General features: G+C 44.3%; 2 protein-coding genes across 2 annotated transcripts; one reads left to right on the forward strand and one right to left on the reverse strand.

Moving 5' to 3' along the window:
- The first annotated feature begins 14 nt into the window (after window positions 1–14).
- Window positions 15–11,973, forward strand: LOC149372072 (splicing factor YJU2). The gene is made up of 7 exons (XM_089566442.1): window positions 15–195; window positions 296–396; window positions 462–606; window positions 2,546–2,680; window positions 5,285–5,466; window positions 8,670–8,799; window positions 10,143–11,973. The coding sequence occupies exons 1-7, from the start codon at window positions 172–174 to the stop codon at window positions 10,392–10,394; spliced, it is 969 nt and encodes a 322-aa protein (XP_089422568.1). The 5' UTR covers window positions 15–171; the 3' UTR covers window positions 10,395–11,973.
- A 3,146-nt stretch (window positions 11,974–15,119) lies between these two features.
- On the reverse strand, window positions 15,120–23,793 carry Galk (N-acetylgalactosamine kinase). Its single transcript, XM_089566444.1, has 7 exons — window positions 23,374–23,793; window positions 21,933–22,445; window positions 21,034–21,143; window positions 20,770–20,927; window positions 19,638–19,862; window positions 18,879–19,120; window positions 15,120–15,665 (listed from the first exon to the last, which is right to left on the reverse strand). The coding sequence occupies exons 1-7, from the start codon at window positions 23,391–23,393 to the stop codon at window positions 15,503–15,505; spliced, it is 1,431 nt and encodes a 476-aa protein (XP_089422570.1). The 5' UTR covers window positions 23,394–23,793; the 3' UTR covers window positions 15,120–15,502.
- Between the last annotated feature and the right edge of the window lie 16 nt (window positions 23,794–23,809).

The following is a 23,809-nucleotide window of genomic DNA, read 5'->3' on the forward strand; positions in this document are numbered from 1 at the left end:
GTGACAGTGCAAATGCATCAATTGTATTGCGGTCCCAGCGGCTTGTGTACGTTCTGGTGCAGCGCGCTGGAATTTGCGGTTTCTTTTTCTAGCTGTGCTGCGTTGAGCGCCAGCTGTAATTCTGATCTCTAATCACTCATCTTCATTTTTAGTTAGCTAACCTTTGGAACAATGTCTGAGAGGAAAGTTCTAAATGTAAGTAACCTTTGGCCGTGGCCGACGTTTCCTCTTGTTTCTCCTTTACTGTAAATGCTCGCAGTGCCTGAAAATTCTTTTTTGCATACTCTCGCCACAGAAATACTATCCCCCGGACTTCGATCCATTAAAAATACCAAGACTTAGACTTCCGAAGGACAGACAGTATACAGTTCGTTTGATGGCTCCCTGCAATATGAGGTAACGTTGAGCGAATTGTAGATTGCGCGAAACACTGCTCTCGAACGACTTGTTACCAATTGCAGGTGCAAGACATGTGGCGAATATATCTACAAGGGAAAGAAGTTTAACGCACGAAAGGAGACTGTCCAAAACGAGGATTACCTTGGAATAAAAGTGTTCCGTTTCTACATCAAGTGCCCGCGCTGCCTTGCAGAGGTGACGTTCAAGGTACGTTGTAGTGCACACGAGTATGAAGTATGCTGGATACGTTATAAACGTCAAAGCCGCTTTGTCGCTTTCGCTGAAGGAAGCCAACTGATGGTTTCCCGAAAAATGATTTTTTTTTTTTGCATTGAAAACTAGCAGCCAAGGATAGTTTTCACGTGACGTCATCGGCGCCATCTTTGGGTACAGAGGCTAGTTTCCACAGCGTACGCGGGAACCGGTTGGTGACAAGCGGATTAGCAAAACGGCCAGGCTTTTGCACCTCACTCTGGTCCCAAACATGGCGACCGCTATGGCGGTGCACACGAGGGGGGGAGGGGGGGGGGGGGGCAGAGTTCATGGTAGCGCCTGTCAATGCAGTCAATGTAGCAGGGCGCAATGTGGTGCCAATCCCCCTCCCCCCTTCTGTTGCAGGCCCTCTGAGAACGCCCATGCATACAATACTAAAAGTCAACAGCTGTAGGTGCCATTTCCTCTATTGAAGTAGCTGTGGTCTCCTTTCATACTTATATCCTTAGGAGCGCCCCATCTCCTTACCTTTGACTGCTAGACAGTTGTACTATAATGGAATGAAAGGATGCTTTGGTAGCGGTACCCAGATGAAAATCCTACCTGGTCGAACTGGGTTACAGAACAAGTTCTCAGTTAATTCCTGATTAAACCAGTTGGAAGGGTATACATTGGTGATAGTAGTTTCACCTTAAGAACAAATGCAGGAAAGGAGGTGCTAGTTGCCACAACAGTTTCACGAATGTTTCATGTTTTGGTTTGTTATTTTGGTGCAGTTTAACCATCGCTTTTCTTTGGAGTATGTGTGTACTATTTCTAAAGTTATTTCATAGCCCCACACATATTTCCGGTCTTTCTAATTCTGAATACTACTGTGTCAGGAACTTAACTACATTTTAATCTACCATTGTGTCACCTGGACATCCGTGAGGGGCAGTGGAGGCAACGGCTTCCACTCTGGGCAGAGATGCCACATCTACACCAAGGAGAGTGCAGTGTCATTCTTTGGTTGTTTGGTTGATGACATAGGCTGACAAGTGATCGGTAACAGTTACGGGGAAGCTTCTGAATGTTTGCTTATGGTTTAGTTCCACGGCCTTTGTGAGTACAGCTTGTTAAAGTGATGAAGGTGGGGTAACTGCTGCGTCGTGGTTGGTTTCTTTTTGAGTGAGGTGATGTCAGATAAGTTGTATGATAGCACTTCATTGCCAGCACCGCACTGGTGTCCTCAGCCAGTCCTCCAGCTTAGCACTTGGAACTGCTTGGACCAGCTAGTTGTTCATGACATCTCATGATATGATGGCCAGTTGTGCATCTCTCTCAGGTGACAGGCAGTTCAGTTAATGTTGCTGCAGTCTTGCTGAATCTCAAACCACCTGTACGAAGTATTGGTGCTGAGCACACCGCTTGGTTATTGCATTGCTGTCTTGGATTTGAAGCACGTGATGGATCTCAAAGGTCTTGCGGCTCTCTTAGCTTTTAAGGCTTGACGGCAACTGACAGAACGGACTTGTGCTTATTTGTGACTTGATGATGATGAATTTTTATGGCACAATGACATCTGTGGCCTAAGAGCGCCATGGCTCAAGGTTTTTCATATACTCAAGAAGGGGTCGAAGACCCATTTCCCAAGCATTAGAAGCTGAGCACCAGGCAGGGAAAGCTTGTACCCATTGTGTCACCGATGGTTACCCGGTGGCACTGGGGATTGCTTATTTATGACTTCTTGACAAGAATGGTACCGAGGTCAGTCGTCTATATTTGTTGCTATCCATTGTTATGTAACACTTTTTTGTGCCATTTGAAGTGAGATGTTTCAGAGCCCAAACTTTTAAATGTTTCATCACCTCTTAGGTTCCGAGTGACTGGAATGGATGTGTGTTTGACATGCGCATGGGATCAGTGGCTGATCTGGCTTTTTGCCTTTCACTAGACAGACCCAGAAAATTCCGACTACATCGTGGAGCATGGTGCGACTAGGAACTTTCAGGCTCTCAAGTTGGCTGAAGAGGCAGCCGAACGCGAAGCTAAAGAAGAGGAGGAAGAGGAAAAAAATAACCCCATGAAGGTATTGCGCATTTTTTGTTCTTCTGTTTCTTTGTGCTTTGGTTAGATGATGTTAAATTCCAGTTCCTGCGATGCCCTTTTCAAGAACTGCAGACTTGCGTAGTCTGCACTGCTCTTGATCTGTGGTGCTGTGTGTGTGAAAAACATTTAATAGGCAGAATAAGTTGAGGTCCCTGATTCCAGGAGCCTATTGGCTTTTGTTTGCCACTCTTGCCTGTTTCACCGGCCAAAGCTGGTCTTCTGGGTGCGAGCTGTACAGCGCCGCCTCCCAGTCCTCAGTTGTTGGGTCATTGATTCTCGCAATATCTGGATTTTTCTGGCATGCCCTTACCGTGTGATGTAAGTTGGCCAGTTCGCCTCAGAAGGCTCAATGCGGATCATACGAGAACATATAGCTACAGATTTGGTCAAGTTTCACTGTGCTGGCATCCCTGTCCTAGGTCTTTCCTTATGGCGCTAGATCTATGACACTGTGAATGGCATGGTGCCATAACCAGCTCATTGCCAGAGCCAGAGTGAAAATTCCTGTGGTATCTGCCTGCTGCTGCTGTTTTCACGTTTGTCCTGGTTTTCATGATCTCTGTGCTCAATGCTGCTTCTGTTTTGGTGGCAGTTGTCACTTATTGTGAGTGCACAGCAAACAGAAACATTAAGAGGCAGGGAACAGTAGAGGTGTAGGAGAAAATTGTTAAAATATGTATCACTGCTTGGTTCGATGCCCTGGAAAATATACGGTGAAATATATGTTCACTTGACATCAGGCTTGCAGCAACCTGCCCGTGCAAGTGCTGATAGGAATTCAGTCTTCCCTGCTTAAGTGTGCAGTGTCCTAATCCCTCTCAGAGTGTCAGAAACTTGCGTACCAAAAGTTTCTAATCTTCTGATAGTTGTATTTTTAAAAAAAATTTTCAAGAACAGTGGCAGGGAGCTCAAATGCAGTCACCGTACAGGTCACACTTTGTAACATACCCACCCCAAAATTGCCAAAAGTAACACATGAACAGGCAAATCAAGTGCCCTTTGAACATCACTCTTTGTGCAGGTCTCGAGTTTTATGTATATTGGTCTGTTCATGCCAATCTTCAGTTATCATTGTGCAGTGGAGGGGGGGTAGAGTGATGCCTGGAGAGCTCATTGGGTGTAGTGATACGAGCGTATAACAATAGTAAAATTAATGTGCCTTCTAAAAGAAAAAAAAACAAACAAACCCATGAATGTGATAGCCCGCATAGGTAGTGTTAGGTGTTGAGCTGGAGGCATTACTTGTGAAGGAGATTCCACTTGATCCGCATTCACTAATGGAAGACATCATCATGATCATGATCAGGTAAGTCAGAAAACACTTGAAGAGGTGGCATTGACAGTTGCAGTATTGAGTTTTAGAAATAAAGGGGTTGTAAGTCTGGGCTAGGTTGGCTGATCGGTTTTGATTGCAGGCATTTGCACTGCGAAGCAGGCTTAAAGTGAAAAAAAATTCATGCTTACACTGTTTGGACAGAGAGGTGCAACACAGCTTAAGGGTTCTCACTAGTGGGAGAGGTTGATGTATCTGGGCTGTGGTTAGGTATTTAGGGAGGTGAACTCTGCCACTTTTAACACTCTTCAAGCTGGCCTTAGGACAGCTACTGCTTCCTCGAGGGAAGAGAGAGGAAGCTATCATGATTACAGGTCCAACATCCAGTGCTGGGAGTGACTACTATGGTGGCAGTGCATTGTGTTACTGTCCTGTTACTAACAGCAGAAGCACTGTTCCACTTGCAAGGTAGGGCTTACTGCCACTTTGTGATGTGACATTTTTTCACCTTTCTTTTTGTTGCTTGTTTCTTAGCTCAGCTAAGCATTCTTAAACTGTGATTTCGGTGTGATGTACCCATGCTGCTTTTCCTCCTTGATTTCTTCCCATGTGGTACCACCTTTCTTTCCTTTGATGGCTAGTGTGAATTTTGGTGTCATGATTGGCATTAGCTCAGGCTGTCAGACTGAGATGGTTTGAAAAAGAATAGAAAAAATGTTGTGTCAATGAAAAGTCTTTTTGAAAAAATTTTTTGGAAAAAGCTTTTCTTTTTAGACAGGACCGGATATTTGTAGACTCTCATTAGCGTGTTAGCAAGGACAGGAGGCATACACTTTAGTGAAAGAAGCCTGTTCTTACGAATTTTCTTTTCCAGCAGGTAGATGTAGAGCCCAGTGATTTCTTCATAGAATGAAGTTCTCCGTCTCCCGCCTTATTCAGCGCTGTCCTCAGTTTTACTAGAACCATTTTTTAAATTCTGCATCGGCTTAAAGACAAGCTGATGTACATTGCGGCTTATACACCTGTATGTTTTATGCGGGCTGGGACACATTTTTCTTTTTTAGTCCCAGTATGATCTATGCATGTTTTATGCATGCAGTGCTACAAAAATTTCAAATAGGAGGGTAGTTGAAGGTGGCAAACTAGCTCAAGCTTGTATTTGGGGATGCATTTTATGGAACTTGTTTTACTGGTATTTTTCTGCAGTGTGAAAACAGCAGTGTGTAACTTAACGCCTGCGTCTGTTTCACTTTGTTTTTTTTTTTGTATTTTGTTGTGCGTGTGGGTTCTTACAGTCAGCCATGTTTGCAGCTCCTGGAAAAGCGAACAAAGGCTTCCAAGCAGGAGATGGACCTTATTGAGGCCTTGGAAGATTTGAAGGATCTAAACAAGCGGCAGGCAAATGTCAATTTTGATGCTATGCTGGGGCGCTATGCTGCTGACCGGGAAGCCATGCTGAAGAAGCAAGAGGAAGAGGACGAGAAATTTATTGCGTAAGCAGAACCAGTCTAACCGTTCCAGGCGTATTGGAATGTGTAGTTTGCATTTTATGCCAGAAAATTTTCCGGTAACTGTTTTTAGTGGAAGAGCTTCACTTGCACAATAGTTCGAGTGCCACAAATACGATAGGATTGTGAACACTGTTACTATATAAGGAAGGCCATTCCAGTGCACGCAGGAAAGCCACAAATAGTGATTTCCCTTTCTATATCCATCATTCTTGAACAGGCAGTGTGTGTCACTTATATTGTTGTGACAACGTTGTGCATGTTAGCAGAGGCCAGGGCATCAGTATTGGCCTGGTTATTCAGGTGGCTTAAGCATGCTTGCTCTGAACGGAGGGCTAGCTTGGCAGGAAAGTGGTCACGGTTGTCGTTAGCTTGCAAGAAACAGTTGTTGGCAGTTTTGAGTTCAGTATGTTACAGTTGTTACAAATTCATGATTACTCGCTCGTGCTCATGTCATTGGACTCTATTGCTTTGTCATTTCATGCGGGTTTATTCAGCCTAGGGCAGCACTGATCTTAGTGCTGTGGATTATACTCCTAGTATTAGAAGCTTTGGAAGCACTGAGTTAAATAGTAACCGCTTAAAGAACATGGAAGGCAGTGGTACTTACGTAGTTTGTTATTGTGAAAAATTTTAAATTGGCCAGCTTTGATAACAGTGACAGTTTTTTTTTTTTATATAATAAATAAACATTTAAACCTGGATGCAATGAAATTGAGAAAAGTCTCTAATTTTCTGATACATTCAGGTTTAAATGTATATTATATATATAAAAAAAAAAACTGTTACATGCAGTTTCCACGTAAAGACTGGAACCAAGTATGCAGAATGGAAGCCAAAATTAAAAATGTAGATGAAAGCACCTAGCTAATGTTCACAGCAAACCTTTGTTATTTGAAATTGTGGACATGGAGAAACACTTTGTGATTGCATTGATAACACGAAAGCGGCAGCAGTTGCCACCATCTCTGCTGTGGCTCGCACGACGCCGCTCTGCGTGAGGTGGGTAGAGTAGGGGAGGTGGAGGCACCCGCCTTTTCTCCCGTGTCCTCTGTCTTGGCCTGCGTAGCCGCCGTTGCCTGAGGGAACAGACTCTTGTCTTCGCCTTGTGTTGCTGGTGCTCTTTGCTATCCCTGCTTTGTGCAGCATTATCTGCTGTTGGTGTGGTGGTGATGATGGCAGGGTTCATGCGGGTCCTTGGAAACCTTGAAAACCCTTGAATTTGGAAGAAGTGTTTTCAAGGGCCTTGAGAGTCGGGGAATTTTTGTGGGGTCCTTGAAAACCCTTGAATTCTGGTGTAGGGAGGGAGGTGGCCATGGAAAAACGCTAGTGTCCTTTAAATTTTCTTTTTTCACAATTTATCTTGTTGGAGATAACTTTACTGGAACTTCACCTCTGTGGCTTTGATCGCTGTCCCTTTGGCAAGAGCTCTGCGTAAACGCAGACAAAGCCCCACTGTCTCCACCCGATGCCGCACATGGCTACCGTCACCTCGTAGCCTGCTCCAAGAGCAAGGTTTGGGCACGAAGCGAAAAGAGACGCAGTGCGAACTTGGTTCGGGCACAGAATCTGGTGCGCCATAAGCGTATATGTAGGGAGCCTACACAGTTGCGACGCAAGTGGTTCAGCACACAGCAAGCACGCGTGCGTCGCTCCGCTAACGCACCGCAGGATTTACCTAAAGCCATTCTGTAAGATTTTCTGTTCACCATAAAAAAAAGCAAAGTTATAGGGGCTTCAGCGTCGCCCACACCGTGTTTCCATGCAGGAAATTTTCCTTCTTGCGGACAACAGTGATTGAGCGCCGTTTGGCTCGCTATACATACATAAAGTTCACACCAGAAAAGTCGAAACAGCTTTGTTATTAGAATGATTTCGAGCAAAGACTGAGCATGCTGGCTCAGGTGCTAATCTTTTCGCAATTATGCCGCATGCAGGCACGTCTGGTGACGGACTACGCTGCTGCTTGGCCCCCGTAGTCGTTGGTAGGCCTAGCCTGTTTCGCACCGAAACCGCAGCCGATGGCGCATCTAAGTCGGCCAGAGCTGAATGGAAGGTCTGCTTTTGGTACGGCTAGATGTCAAATTCATCAGCTTATAATAAAATAAAGATGTGGTTAAGTTCCATGACGCTTTCAGCAAAGAAGCTTGCAGATGCAGGACAGATTTGAGGTGCAGTTGCGGGTAAAAACAGCAGAAATTTGTTGGTATCACAATTACCGCTTTTACTAGCAACTCTTCATTGGTAAACGGCCCTCAAGAGAGGTTTATATTTTGCGTTAAAAGTCTCTTGTGCAATAAATGCTAGATACGTGAGATGTAAGAAATGTTTCTTTAATAAAATGCTGTGTTGCTAAGTCCTTGAATTAAATAGTCGGGGGTCCTTGGAAGTCCTTGAAAATCCTTGAATTTCATGGCTGAAAACCAGCATGAACCCTGCGATGGGCATGCATATCTTGTCCTGTGCCTTCTTTGCTAGTGTTGTTTTGTGCTGCTTTTTTAACAAACTGATGCAGGGCCATTTGGTGGATGCCACAAAAACGAAAGCTGTAGCGACTGCTGCTTTTGCGATGCAAGGCGCCAATCGCGTTGGAGCACAGGGCATTGTGTCAACTTGGATTTGCTCGTTGTGATTATAGACGTCCCTTTCATGGTGGTTTGTGTTTTAGTGTCATGAAACTTTCGTGTGGCTTGGTCAAATTTTAGGTAAAGCAGCACTAGCTAATAGAAAATCGGCGTAGCGAGTTTGTTATATCAAGGTCAACAACCGCAACACCTTTGTTACATAGAGTTTACAAATGCGCATGATTCAGTGGGGGTGGTATTGAGGAATTTAAAAACTTTGTAATATTGAGATATTTTCTACATGGTTTAACTGTAATACCCGATTAGCATTGCATACTACAATTATGGTACATGGGATCCACAGTTAGCTTTAAATCAAACTGTTACTATACAAAACTGATTTTGACCTGCACATAGTATTACTGAGTAAGAGTTCTTTTGAGCACTAAGTCATTTGCTAGCTGTCATTCTTCAGTGCAGAAATAAAGGTATGTATCACTGGCTCCTCCTGGGTCTTATCTACATGTGTATTGTCGCAGTGGATAACACTGCATTTTTGTGCGTGGCTTGATAGCTTTGCTACTTACTTTAGGAGGTGAATAATGCTAAGCTGTTCATTTTCAGCTCCGTGTTTGGAAAAAATGTGGGTGGCACTGTAAAAAGAATTGTTGAAGACAGTGATGAGGACAGTGGAGAAGAACTGCCAAAGAAGCCTAGAACAACTTATGAGAAGCCCACTGATATCCTTGCTGAGGTGAGACATTGTAGATCTGGGCCTACCAGCTTGGTGCATGAATCAGCGAAAGCTGTTACGGCTTTGGCTTGGCCATGCAGCCCTGCATTCTGCCGTGGAACCATCCTTGGGTTGCTGGTTCCTCCACCCTCGTCATAAACTCCTCCTTCCATGGTAGCCACCCTCTGGGTTCTTTCCAGAGAAACCGCCTTCCAGTTGCTCACTATTCTTCCTCTCTTGCCATAACCTCTCAAGCCGCTAGGCTACCTGTCACATCCCACCCTCACTCTTGCTTCTCCCTTGCACTCCCTCTTCCCCTCTAAATGTGGAGAGGGAGACTTTCCTCTCTCCACTTTGCCATCTGCCATGGTTGGGTTGTACTAGCTGCACTGGCAGCATATTAGCAGAGCTGTACTAGCAGCGCTATGTCTTGTCGGTGACAGGACGACGAAAGCAGGCACCCTAAAACAAAAGGTGGTCTCCTCTTGCGTGCATTCATTAGCAGTGCTGTAAATTCTTAAAATCAGCATTCGTGTCACTAAGAGTGCACGCATGGAATGCGTGCCTGCTCGCTGTGGTTTCTGCGGAAAGCAGCGAGCCTCTGGAACACCACAACTACGGGGCCAAATGGTCCGTTTCTACGTCATTGCCAGCACTTGGCAGTGATGGCTCTTCTTCGAGGTTTGATTTGAAAAATGACTTTTGAGAGATTCCTGACATACTCATTTCTATTACGAATGCGGTCTCTTGTTTTTACAACCCTCTGTTGAGATATTACTGGAAAAACATCTTTTTTGGGGCAAAAATTTTTGTTACAATTGGCCTTTAAAGAAACGCTGAGGGCAACTATGTCCAGTTATTGTTCTCACTAAAAATTCATTTTCTGGCTCTCTCTGGGTTTGTTAACATTAGTCTGGTAACAAAAGATTCACTGATGGCTGAATTTAATTTAAAATTTTTTCCTCCACTTGATTGACTTCATAGTGCCTTCCCAAAAAGAACTGTTTGCCACAGTTTTGATGTGAACAGCGATGTAGCCTAGCCTCTGCGATCCACACCCAAGAAATGGTATCAGCTTACGCAGTTTACTTGCAAAATTGGCTGGTGATGCGGACACTTGCTATAGCTAGTTTTTTTGGCCTTTTCTAAGTTGTAAAGGCTCAGTTTATGACGAAAGTGGTTTTTTTGTGATCGTAACGTGATAACCCCGTCAATGCAGGTCGACTTCAATTTGACTCCAGTGTGTTAAGCTGTACATCAAGCCCTATATTATTTCTTGGCAGGCTGATTGTTTCCCACTCATCCATTTTAATGGATTCTGTTGGTCACTGCCCTGAATGTGAATATGGTCCTTCTTTGCTCAGGACTATGGCACACAGCCGGCAAAGACCGCAAGCCAAAGTACAGCGTCTGGTTCATCAGTAAAAGCCAGCTCTTCCAAGCTGGCGCTCGCTGGTTTGGTGCGACCTAAGGCATCATCAAGTGCTTCAGGGAGCAGCGGAAGTTCCTCGCTGGCCACTAGTTCTTCAAACAGTGCACAACCAGGGCCGTCTTCATCAACGGGACTGAGCCTGTTGGGTGCATACTCAGGGAGTGATGAAAGCAGCTCAGATTGATTGTGGCACGAAGCCATGCTTGTGCCGCAGTGTAATAGCTCAGAGTATTTGCATTGTGCAGGCCTCTTTCACAGTATGGGCATCCTCAGTCTGGATGGTTGCTTATACCTTCTTCGTTGCAATGTCTGTATAGAAGTGACCTGTCTTGACTGAGAGCAGGAGGCTTCCACCGTACTCGATGAATTGCCACTTGATCACACAGGATGTGTACTGCCATGCTTGGTATACTGAAGAGCACATGCTGGAGCTTGTTATTATTAGAGGCATGGTTCTGCTGTACCACCATAGTTAAAAGCCTGCCATATGCCTGCTGTTATCTATGCTTTAGCGCAAGGATTCTCTAACTGGGTTCTTCTAGTACTTCTTGGGTTGTGCGAACTCCAAAATCTGTACTTGCCTCTGCAATATTTCCTTTTCCCACTTCATTTTGTATTAATTATATTAATTGTATAGAATGCTGTTTCACTGTACAGCTAATCATTATTAAATTTGCGCAATCTTTTTCAACAGGAATGACCAGCAGCCATGACATGGAGAGTTCCTCGGAACTTCTTGAAGGCTGTTGGAGTATCGTCATCATCTTGACTATGCCCACTGCAGTGCAAAGGCCTCTTCCATACCTCTCCAGTTAACTCTGTCCTGTGCCAGTTGCGCCCGCCCTATACCCGCAAAATTCTAATCTCATTCGCCCACCTCACTTTCTGCTGACCCATGCAATGCTTGCCTTCTCTTGGAATGCAGTCCGTTACTCTTAGGACCATCCGCTATCTTTCCTTCACATTACATGCCTTGCCTAAGCCCATTTCTTTGTCTTGACTGCGACTAGGATGTCATTAACCCGCAATTGTTCTTTGACCTACTCTTCCCTCTTCCTGTCTCTCAATGTTACACTGTTACATCTATCATTTTCTTTTTCTCAAGCTCGCTGTGTTGTACTTAAGTTGAACCTTTTTCATTATTCCCCATGTTTCTGCCCCATAGGTGAGTACCTGTAAGGTACAGCTGTTTGTACTTTTCTCTTGAGGGATATTTATAAACTGCCATTCAAGATCCCAGTGAACTTGCCAGATGCACTCCACCCAATCTTATTCTAGTTATTTCATTCCTGTGATTCGGATCTGTGGTCACTACCTGTCCTAAGTAAGAGAGAGAAAAAATTTATTATTTGAAAGGAATTCGGGGCACGCCCCTAGGTCCCCACATGACCGCACTGCACTCAAGTGTGTATGTTCCTAAGGTCTATAACACTGGCAGCCCGGCCAGTGGTGATGGTCTGCACGGCTGCGTCCTCCGAGCGCAGAAAGGTCTCTGTTTTGGCCCTGTTTTGTAGGCCATGTTGAACACAACTATGCTAGAGATGTCAAGAACCCCAAGCTGACCTTCGTGCTGTGCCTTTCCAGTGGTTTCATTTTACTTCATGACACCATTGTCTGATCCTAAGCATTTTTAAATGCAGCACCTTACCTTGATGGATTTATTTTGATTTCAGAGGTGCTTGATGCATGTATGAACAGGTGACGCATATAAAATAATTTGCTGTACATAAAAACTTCTGCATATAAAATTTTATGATACATTACTTGTGTCTTTGTTCCCTTGCTGCTATTTTAATTGGCTTAGTGCCTTTACAGGAGTATTATTGTGAAATTTCGTGGTTCTATTACAAAACAATGGGTAGTCATGACTTGTATTCTCATGTCCACATTTCTGGTTTGCGTAGGTCCTTGCAAGGGTTTACAGCATAGCTTATTCAAGGGCGTTACTACAACTAAAAATCTTGACAGACAGCGAAATCCATATTTAAATTGACTTGGTAGGATTTGGGAGGATTACCAAAGGCACAATATAGCCATGTGTACTGTTCTGGATAGATGGTCTCTCTTGGCCAGTCAAGGCATGAAATATTTGTGTTCTTGCGTTAAACATGCCTCTGTACATTACTCTGGCTGCACAGAGGTGGTAACCATGTAGACTGGGCTCACAGTTGGAATCGAGTTCAGTTTTTCTGCAGGTGATGCAACAGTGGGATGGAGGTCATGAGCCTCACGAAATTTCTGCTCTTTCGAGAGTTGAGTGCGAAAGAATGGTTTTGGCAACCATGTTTATGAAATACACTTTTGAATGGTCAATAAAGTAATTGTTTGGCAACCAGAAATAATGGTGCTAAGGTTATGGCTTCCCTTCAAATACTTCCCACGCTGCTCTTTCCTTGTAATTTTCATGCCTTGTTAACTGCATACACATTGGCTTCTGCTTGAATTTCTTAACAGACAAATATTTTTCGGGACTTTTGTGGTTCGTGACCCTGTTCAGCAGCAGACTAAAAATGTGCTATTGCTCAGTCTGCAGTTTCCTTAAGGGAAGAAGAGGGTCTTAGAAATAAATTTTTATTAATGAAGTCACAGCTATGAAATCTTCAGGGAACATGCATTTTTGTGTGCTGATTCCAAATATGTAATTTAATTTTATGTACAAAAAGTCCTTGTGCACTCATCATGCAATATATTAGTAACTTTTGCCAAGGGTTTGAAAGAAACTACTGCAGGGAACTTGTTAGACTGCATGTCATTGGTTTCTCTTGACATCAAGCTATGCAATAAAGGTAAAATTATCATCCTGCCTGTTATAGAAGGCGAGTTATAGGATTTTGAAATCATCAGTTCCTTCCCGTTTGTGAAGTGGCAAATTCAAAACCCTGTAACTCAACTTCTATGATAGGCAGGATAATAATTTTGCCCTTGTTGCATAGTTTGCTGTCAAGAGAGGCCAATGGCATATGTCCTAGCAAGTTTTCTGCAGCAAAAACTTATTTAAAGCTCCCGGCAAAAAGTTACATAATATATTGTATAAGTGCACAGGGACTTGTTTTGCGTAAAATTAAGTTACTTATTTGGAATCGGCATGCAAAAATAGACGTTTGTTGAAGATTTCATTATTGTGACTTCATTAACAAATTTTTTTTTCTAAGACCAGCTTCCCCCCTTAATCTGGATATAACAGCGTCTTGGAAACTAACCACTTTTGCACTGTCTTTACATTTCCGGAGGTTGCAAGTCTTCAACGTTTTATTCAGATCACATTCACAGTTCACAGAAAAACAGTGCTGATAACAGGCATTCAGTTGCTTCCAATTAGCTCTTCTGGGTCCATGTTTAGCATGCTAATGCGCTGGTGTACACTCCAAGTTCTGGTGTGGCAAGTGTAGTTTAACGTCTTGAAGTTCAGCGCCTTGGAAAGTCTACATGCATCAAGCTGACGTTCAAGGGTGACTGCATTCCATCATACATGAAGGTGGGGCACTTTCGTCACCCGGTTCGTCCATTCGTACCTAAGCCGCTACAGTGTAGGAAATGTATGAGTATTGGCCATGTGAGCGGCGTCTGTCACAACTCCATCATGTGCCCAAAATGCTCTGAGCCACACAGCGGCGACTGCCTTGAAGTGTGCCAACTGTCGTCGCCCTCATGACTCTTCCTCGAAGAACTGCCCTCGCCTAAAGACTGAGAGGGCGGTACTGAAGCAAATGGTGCGTGACCATTCCACCCACAGAGAAGCCGCTGCAAAGGTGCGACGACGTCGTTCGCGGCAACAAATACCTTCGAAGAAAAGACCCCAAGCGGCACTACAGTTTGTCCGCCTCCACCGACAACAAATCAGGAAAGCCCGGCGACCGGTGACTCACGACCTGCTGCCTCTGATACCACGTGGCCACCACTACCAAAGCCTAGGGCGCACACTGTGTCAGGTACGTTGCCGCACCCCATGTCTGCAACACCTACGACTGATTCGGGCGAAAGGCATAATTCCGACCATGGCCAAGATATGCAAGCGACTGCAATCCTCACGTCACTGATGAATGTCATGCGTGTTCTGCTGTCCAGCTTGCGCACGCCAGTAGCACACAACTCATTGCAAGTACTGGACGCGCTACAGCCAGTTCTTGCAGCTCTACATTAGAAGACACCACGGCTCCCCCGAAACTATCTTTTCCAAAGAAATTCAAGCAAGGTTTTATTTTTCAGTGGAATGTCCAGTCCCGGATTTCAGACACAACCGCTTCCCATTCTGGTGATTTGTGAACCGAACCTGCCCAACATTTTGCGATTATCCTCGCCCTTTCACAGAGGTCCTCGGTCCATGGCTACAACAGCAGACTACCATCAAGGCTCACAAGGCACTGTTTTGTCTTTTCCTGCCTTGATTGCTAGATTGTGACTTTGTCTCTCGTCCCTTCGCTCTTCCCTTTTTAATCCCCTTCCCCAGTGCAGGGTAGCCAACTGGAAACCTTTCTGGTTAACATCCCTGCCTTTCCCCCTCTCTGAAGCTGCATACGAGCTAAGAGATGTCGTAGTGGAGGGTTCTAGATTAATTTCAACCTTGAGTCTGCTGTGTGCGGTGACATCACAGAGCACATGAGTGTTTTTTCACTTTGCCTTCATCAGAATTTTGCTAATTTACTGGGATGTGGTCCCATGAACTTTTGTGTAGCAGCTGAATGCCGAAGGTAACGAGCCACTGTGGTGGGTCATGACAAGCATGTCTGCCAAAGAGATTAAAACTTTAAAGGTATACAACAAATTTTGCTGTGGTATGGAAACCAGTATAATGCTCACAAAATTGCATAAAGCCACATTGCTTTGGGTACACTGGCACAGCACATCATGTGGCTCAATGACTTTTGTGTGCATAAAAATTCACATAAATTGATGGACAGCTCAACTAAAATTATGGATAACCGAGTTAGAACAGACTAGGTTCTTGTTTATTTGCGACAACAAAAGCAGTAACATAAAATGGTAAAGTTGCTGGGCAACAAAAGACTGTAGTCTTTGAAGAAACTAGGACTAAAATGTGAAAATGACTTGAACTGGTTCCTGAGAACTTCGGACATTGATCAAGAAAACAAAAAATCTGATTTGATCTCAATAATCAAAATATAGCTTTTCTGGCATCTCTTGCATAATTTCACAGTACAGAGAGAATTTGTCTGAATTTTCTCTTTGTCGCCCTCCTCACACTTGGACAAAAAAGAAGTTAAAGTTGTTTCCAAATGGAAAGAGTGTTTATGGTGGGCATTTTCACAACCACTGGCATCACTTTCTTTGTGACTAGGGTACAAAGACTGCAGCTCCGCTGCCAGGCTTAGTAACAAACATGGCGGTATCCTTAGCAATGCTGTCGCCGAGTTGTCCGTAAAACTTGTCGCCAACCTCCTTCAAGAAGGTGCTCAGCTTTTCTGATGGCACCAGGGAGATGCTGCAGCCTCCCCACCTGCAACCGTGTATGCAAGGGAACGTTGACACACAAATGGCATGACAGAACAATGCACAGGCCATGCCTACTTATGTATTTTAATACACTTAGCAGCTGCGGATGAGGGGTCATGTTCAAGGCCTCCAGGCGTTAAGTTGATAACTGCAGATGCTGGCATGAAGTCGCAACTCTACTTCCTTGGCGTGAAGTCTTCTGAAGGCTGCCGTTCTAATAGTGAGCCTACTCCATTCACTCTGTGGTCAGATATATCATTTTGAAATGATGGGAATCTGGTATTTGCATTATTTCTGTACGTGAAACTTGGTCACAAATAAATTTACAGGGAACACTTTTGTCGATAATGGATGATGATTTGAGTTTTCACGGAAACAAATGAGATGCAGAGAACATGAGCGGTATATGCATTAATCTCTCAAAAATGTTTTTTCAGAACTGCATGGAACAATATGTTACCACTTTGTATATATAGGGAACAACTTCACAAGGCATGAATATGCTTCTCAGGCACAAGCTATGAAAGGGTCATAATATTCTCTGATCAATGTACTTTCTCTCTTTGCATGGCCAGGTGTATAATGAATTTGAAGACCTGTTTAATTTTCTCAGCAACTCCACTAAAAATTTATCCAAAGGATCGCAGCCAAAAATATGCCTGTGCCACACTGACAGATGTAATGCTATTAAGTGCTTACTGCCTTAAGTATTCATGGCACTCGCATGGTACCAAGTGCAGATTTAAGTGCATTAAGTTTATTGCCATCGCAGCCTACTGCGTTCGACAAAACTCATTCACCTAAAAAATGTGTACTCTCATCCCCATTCCTCACGATGAAAAGCATGCATCTTCATTAGAAACTACCTCCTATCAAAGCAAAAATGTTTTATCATAAAATTCAGTCATATGAGGTACTTTACTACATTTTCTGCGCAAATAGTGCCATTTTTACCGGCACTTCTGGCCGACACTCTCGACTTGTGCACTTCAGACAGGCGAGTTTAAGGCAACTTTTTTTTACTTGTCAACCAAGAACTGCAGTATTTTCTGCAAGAGATTTTCATATTACATTTAGAATACATTTATGAGATTTTGAACTAATGAGCACTGCCTATAATTGGGCAAAATATTTTACTGGCATGTAGGCATTGTCATGACGTACATATGTAATGAAATTAAATCGATGTGTAACACCAACTCCAAAAATAATGGCATTAACAGACTTAAGGCATTAAGCATCTACTGTACTTTCTTGTGTGTGCGTGTATGTATGGTTTGGTTTATGGTTTATGGGGTTTAACGTCCCAAAGCGACTAAGGCTATGAGAGACGCCGTAGTGGAGGGCTCCGGAAATTTCGACCACCTGGGGTTCTTTAACGTGCACTGACATCGCACAGTGTGTGTGGCATGGGTATTACGTGGAGGGAAAACATCTCGGTTGAGCACCCTTGATGGGCTAAAGAAGCCTATAACTGGATAGAACCTAAGAAGCTGTGTAGGACTACACTTCAAGCATAGCGCTTTTCTCCACTCCAATGGGCTTTGAGGACTAGATTTAAGGGGAAGAGCATGAGAGGCAAGTGACAAATTGCAAAAACTGCCCCTATCTACGAACAAAGAAAGTTGAAGAAATGCATTGTGCAAAGAGAGCTGCCACCGCCAACTGCACACCTTAAGAGTTGTCCATAAATCTGCCCTTGCAGGCTCTTCCCTAGAAGTCTGAGGCAGTTCGTCTCCTTAAACTGCTAATTATTGTCAAATGGAGGTGAAACTATCAAATTTCGCTAAGTAAGATGCCAGAGTAGCATAGGAAAGTATCCCCGATCCCAAATGATGAGTTATGCTATTCCTGTTAGGTGTTGATATGCCTACACTGTGACTCAACAGGGCTTTCAGGGTCTCAATCACACTTTTTTTTTTTTTGCATTCCTTTGATAAGTAGTAGTTATGTAAACAAATCAGTAGATTTTAAGAATACTGAAGCACCCATGCTAGCAAAAGAAACAAACAGAGAAGACACTTATACTGGAGCCGTACCAGACGTACAATAAAAAGTGGTGTCCATCTTAAAAATGATTTTGCGCTCATTTCGCATGCCTAGCTTGAGAAGGCTTTATGAAAGATTTTTTAGATTTCAGCAGTATTGTGCACCCATTTTTCGACATTACACCTCGTGCACTAAGATTTCATGATGAATTTTCGTGCTGTAAGGACATCTGTCAAAGAGTGCCATGGCACAAGGTGTTTTCGTCAGAGACCCATTTGCCAAGCATTTTACCTGCAAAAAGCTGTTCAGCAGACCAGGAGGAAGCTCGCATCCACTGTATTACAGGTGGATACCCGGCAGTCCAGGGATCAAAACCCGCGCTCTCACATGAGTGTAATAAGGTTTGATAGTGTTCACATCACATCCACAAATGTGGACGCAGTGCCTAAACTATACCACAGCAAAGACAGTTGCCTGCATTTGATACAAGAGACCAAAGACTCTGCCTTTCTTGTTAAAATGATATTAAAGGAAATGCTACACATCACGGCTACTCCAGAGGTCTTGCCAGCGTTTTGTCACTGCTTGCAAAGAATGCAACATTTCAGAATGCTACTGCCCTGTACAGGTAAAGGTAGCCCACACACTGCAGTGTGCATGTGCAGTTCACCTCAAAAATGCTGGATGATGCCAGGCACCCAGCAGCTATGTGCACACCTGACGCCAATGGGACCAATCAGTGCGTAAGCACTGGTGGCAGGTGGCCTCCCTGTACTCGCTCCAGTAACAGTAGTAAGGTACATGGTATGCTGAAGGTATCTAATCACACTCGTCCGTGCCTGTTACGCTGCCTCTTTTACGCTTTATCTACCCCAAAGTTCCACCTTAGTTTACCCCTTCAGTGTTGGTTCTGCCTTATCCAAAATGAGAAAGTAGCACGGGCAAATTATTAAAATACAGTACAGAGGCAATAATACCAAAGCCTTTCCTGAATGCTTGTTTACTGCACCCCCCCAAAAAATATTAGTGAAAAGAAATAGTCTCGTATCAAGCTCACCGATGCCTTTGAGCACACGAAGCAATTAAGAGTGTGAACCGCTAGACTACCTAGTGTACGTCGATGCTTGCTGTACCTAGGCTTAGTGTATTAGTGTGTTATTGCTTAGTCTGTTTACCTAGTGCATCTAAGTAGGAAAAAGAAAAGATGGAAAACAAACAAAAAACGCACCCTGCACCAGTTAGCCGAGAACCCAGTGCACCAGCCTGGAGCGAGATCTCCACCAGCCGATCTAAATCAGGATGGCTGCACTCGTACAGGTCACGGCAGCTTGTGTGGCTCTCATTCATCAGCTGACCCAGCCGGGAAAGCTGCTCTGCTGCTGCCAGGGGCCCACTGCTGCCTTCACAAATGTCCTTGAACTGCCACACCCTGCTAGCTTCTTCATACACATGAACCGCCCGTTGGTGCAGCTGCAGAAATGAGAGATTATTTCACATGTAGAGAGGCAGTGAGAGCGGTGCAGACTTTATCTGACAGAACGCCCTCTGTAGGCTGCATGCAAAGGTATAAGATGTGGATGTGTTATACTCCACAAAATACCAAGAACAAATACAAATGCAAATACGAGAAATCCCATCTAGTGGTAGAGGCTGCTGTAGTAAATAGCTCTGAATCATTTGTGATCACGTGTCGTTCTTTAACATGCACTGACATCACATAGCACACTGGCATTACTGCATTTGGCCTCTTTTGAAATTCATCCACTGCAGCCAGGATTCAAGCCTGCGACACTGACCTCAGCAGATGAACACCGCAGCTACTAAGCCACCAAAGCTAGTAACTCCCAGTTCTCTTCCTGAGTGGAGTTCTTGGTTACAACTCCAGAGAAAGTTCCTAACACATTTAACAACGTAAAAAAAAAACAGACAGTTCTTGGCAGACACTTTCTAAAACAAGAAACATTAACTGAAGAACATATTCACTTGCCTTAAAGTCTTGCAGGTGTTTCGTATTCTTGCCGAGAAAGCACTTTTCAAACTGCTGATCGTCCATGCCAAGAAGAGTGCAAAGCTCAGCACGAGTGTAGACTGCAGGATGCAAAACTTTCTTAGCCAAAGCTGCCATTTCAGGCAAGGAAACTTGCAGCAGTGACTGAAGTTCTCCAAGCTTGAGTTGCTTCTTGTGCTCTAGACCACGTGCTTTTGCAATAACCTGTACAAAGACACGAAGAAGGAGGAACAGTCTTCAGTCAGCATGGGGAATACTTTGGCCTGCAGTATTAAGGAAAAGGCACAAAGCAATGAATGGGCCAGAACTTTATTCAATGTTCCAGAATGGCAGGTTCTCAGTTGAGCCCATAGTAACCTGCAAACACTAGTATAAAAAAAATTCATGCCATACACAACATTAACATGCAAATACACATGTAAACAGCATTATTTTCATGAAACAAGGCATATTGCTGCTGCAACTCATTTCCGGTTTGTTTTCAACACAAGCTTCATCAAGTTTAATTCGAGACTGCTTCAAGTGAAGATCTTACTTCCATCTGGAAGCAGCTCCTTTGGGCAGACTTAATTTATGTTGGACATAACGCGTTCCATTACCGTAGTGCATTTGCATCAAATTTTGCTCTTCATATAAGGCCTTCACTGCTTCTTTATTTAGTTGTTTTATTATTTTAGAGCATTTTGCACTGCCGTTGTGCACAGCGCCATCTGCCAACTGCCTTGGTTGGCAGGTGGCAAAGTGGAGATAGAGAAACCCCTCTCCACTTTTAGGGGAGAGGAGAGACAGGGTGGGAAGCAACCAGTGGCCTAGTGGCTTGGGCCTCAGCTGTGGGTGGTAGTTGGTTCGAACCCCATGGCCGGACAAAGATACCCTGGCCTGGCACCCGCCTTCTTTGCTGTCAAACCACAGCTAACGTTCAAACATTTACGTTGCATACTTGTGACCGCCCGGTGATTTTTTAAATTCACTTCTCAGGAGAATAAAGAGCTGCAAACTATGCACGTAAGTATACTTTAACTAGAAGTCATTTTTCTGATTCCTGGTGGAACAGAGGTTCCCATTAACATGCTAACTCGACTAGTTTAATATAAAAGAACAGCGCAGAGACCTGAGCTGCAATGTGGCATTCCGCAACACGAATGTTGAAGTCTGATGTTGCTGCCTTGTTCATTTCCACAAGACTGTTGGCGACAACAAATGTTGCTCCATCAGGCAAGGCAATGCTTGTCGTCCGCAGAGGGTTAAACTCAATGAGTTTAGCGGTTCCTGCATGAAAAAAACAACAAAAAAAAACACTGTTATAAGGCCTGACTGCAGTCTTATAATGAGAAATATATGTACATAGAGCCTTCCTCAGCTAAAAGAAACTGACCTGCTTCAGCCAGGAATGCAATAGCTTGATCCATGCCTCCACCCTGGGTGCCAATATACCTTTCAGACGCAGCACACAGCGACGCTAGCTTCAGCTTTGTTGCAACGGCTCTGAAATCAATTTATATGCTGTTAAGGCAGTTAATTGAGGCCTTTTTTTCTTAACACAAATAAAATGTATCATCATTTATATCATCATCTACATTGACCAAGTACCTTCATCATATTGAGAATGTTGTGTTTGCCACAGGGACAGAGCAGTAGGATTACATTGCCTTTCTGGTTGGTTGGTTTATGGGGTTTAACGTCCCAAAGCGACTAAGGCTATGAGAGACGCCGTAGTGAAGGGCTCCGGAAATTTCGACCACCTGGGGTTCTTTAACATGCACTGACATCGCACAGTACACGGGCCTCGAATTTCTCCTCCAAAGAAATTCAGCCGCCGCGGCCGGGATCAAACCCGCGTCTTTCGGGCCAGCAGCCGAGCACCATAGCCACTGAGCCACCGCGGCGGCTACATTGCCTTTCTAAAGCGTATTGATGTTTATGTGCCTTTGTGATGATTAGTTCTATGTTCTGTGCCAAAAAAATTGTATTTTTAAATCCCATATGTGCTTTTATTCTCTGCTCAAAATCTGCCAATCCTTGCATTTTGTACTTACTATTACAATCAAATTTGTCGATTCCACTCCTGTAATAGTCCTCCTGGGGCTGACAGTATGAATAAATGAGTGAAATGAATGGAACGAAAATTACAAAAACGTAAGACATTAACAACACTGATGATTCACTTGTGAAATATAAATTTTTTCGTTGAGGAACAAAGTCAGATACATTTATCAAGCTGCAGGCAGGTTCCTAACGTTAGATTAGCAACACGATGAACACTGTGCAATTTACTTGTTTGCTTGTAGCGTAGCAAGTGCTGCGGCACAGACCAGTGCACTTGAGCTGGATAAGCCCGCCGACGGTGGCACGGTTCCATGGACCATGATGTCCAAACCAGGAGGCGACAGACCCAGTTCACAGCTTCCTCCATCTTCCAACGCCGCTTTGACTCCACACATGAAATAATGGTGCCAGCAGGGCTGTACATCGTCAATCTTTAGATTGTCCATGGGTGCGGAGTAGCTTTGGTAGCGACTGTCAACATTGGCCAGTTGGAGAGTTGTTGTTTTGTTACATCCACAGCCAATCAAAATGTCTTGCTGGACTGCCATTGGCAGAACGGCATAGCCACAGTAGTCTATGTGCTCACCAATCAGGTTAACACGACCTGGTGCCCTGACATAGAACTCAGGGTCACTCCCAAACACAGCACAATATTTCGAGCGGACTACCTCCAGGCGTTGGCGGTGGTCTTCATCAAGAGCAGCAGACAGTTTCAGCACAGGTGGAAACTGCGCTGTGTGCCTGCAAATTTGTGAAGCATTTATGATTTATCAATTTTTTTTTTGCAATGATCAGAGTCCTTTTCGAGACATGCAGTGCTCAGTGTCTGAAGCAAAAACAAAAAACTAGAGGGGACACTTAAGCTTTGCCTTATGAATATGGCGTGATAGTGTTAAAGGGTTAATGCTAATATATGCAGAATTGGTCATTCTCTACTTTACATTCACAGACCCCGGGGAGTCCTCACACCAATCCTCGCGCACTGGTGCAGTGGTTATGCGATATGCCGCTACTCTGTGATGGCAGGTGCTGCCACCAGTATGGATTGTGAGATTCCTGAGCAACCTCTCGTGACTAATCTAACTTAACTGCTCACAATCCAGTGGGCAGTGGACATCACAAGGTCGCGTGAGCTAGGTGGCCTACCTGCCCCCTCGATTGCTCCCCTGGGGATTTTTCGAGGATTTTTCGATCACGGACATCGACGCCGACAACGACGACATCGCCGGCTTTTCTTTGACACGGGGATCTTAACGCTACCACGTTAAAACGAAAGAAAGGCAAAAACAGGTCAAAGCAAAGCAAGCTCAGTTACATGCGAACGCGCACTAGGCGAAGCCGTACTGACCAATCGGAATACATGACTGCGATCGCGCTGTGCTATGAGTAGTGCACAGCAGCTAGTGCACACAATAACATATTCAGAAACATCTTATCTGGGCCAGCGGTTATTTCCGCTCCTTATCTACGTGTGCACAAACGATAACACCTTTGCTCTTTTGTCAAATGCAAGAAAACGGTTCACAGCACATCTTCAACATAGCCCACGAAGACCGCTAGGAATACAGTGGAAATAAACAATCTCAGCGAGTATTCCGTGTTTTGCAGCGGGAAAATCAATGGCGTATTTCAAACGAGCGAGAGAAGCGATGCGCAACGCAGTACTTACACCGGCACTGGATCTCCCATGGCAATACCTTGATAAGTGACACCGCAGCGCGCTCGGCTCGACTTTCACCGTGTTTCGACGGGCACAGGAACGCAGCTGTTGCAGCCCGTAGCAGCCTCGACGCTAGTGCCTCTCACCGACCACTTCAGCGAAATCTAATCATGCCAGCTGCATCACAATGCCGGCTGACGCGAAGACAACGTGACGCTCCGTAAAAACGTAGCTGATCTCTTACTTTTTTACAAGTTTGATGCGCTGAACTATTGCTGCTATGTTCTAAAAATAGTTTTGTGATATATATTTCGTTTTCGCCACACGATGAATTGAAATGAGTATCACCACCGGATGCAATCCCGCCAAGTCGAAGCGTTATTTAAGTTGTTGCCAGTAGCAACGGGACGTTCTACACCATTGTGCCTGGACTTATCGCTGCCTG

Source organism: Amblyomma mixtum, chromosome 1 (genome assembly GCF_055824585.1).
Source record: "Amblyomma mixtum isolate Tamu chromosome 1, ASM5582458v1, whole genome shotgun sequence".
NCBI classification, from domain to species: Eukaryota; Metazoa; Arthropoda; class Arachnida; order Ixodida; family Ixodidae; genus Amblyomma; species Amblyomma mixtum.

Excerpts from the sequence above, each read along its gene's own strand:
- LOC149372072 (XM_089566442.1), top strand. The coding sequence starts at position 172 with ATGTCTGAGAGGAAAGTTCTAAAT. Across the intron at positions 2,681-5,284 it reads AAAAAAATAACCCCATGAAG|CTCCTGGAAAAGCGAACAAA; the intron begins GTATTGCGCATT and ends CCATGTTTGCAG. Across the intron at positions 5,467-8,669 it reads GAGGACGAGAAATTTATTGC|CTCCGTGTTTGGAAAAAATG; the intron begins GTAAGCAGAACC and ends GTTCATTTTCAG.
- Galk (XM_089566444.1), bottom strand. The coding sequence starts at position 23,393 with ATGGGAGATCCAGTGCCGGT. Across the intron at positions 19,863-20,769 it reads AATGCCACATTGCAGCTCAG|GTTATTGCAAAAGCACGTGG; the intron begins GTCTCTGCGCTG and ends GTCTTTGTACAG. Across the intron at positions 15,666-18,878 it reads TCTCGGCTAACTGGTGCAGG|GTGGGGAGGCTGCAGCATCT; the intron begins GTGCGTTTTTTG and ends ACACGGTTGCAG.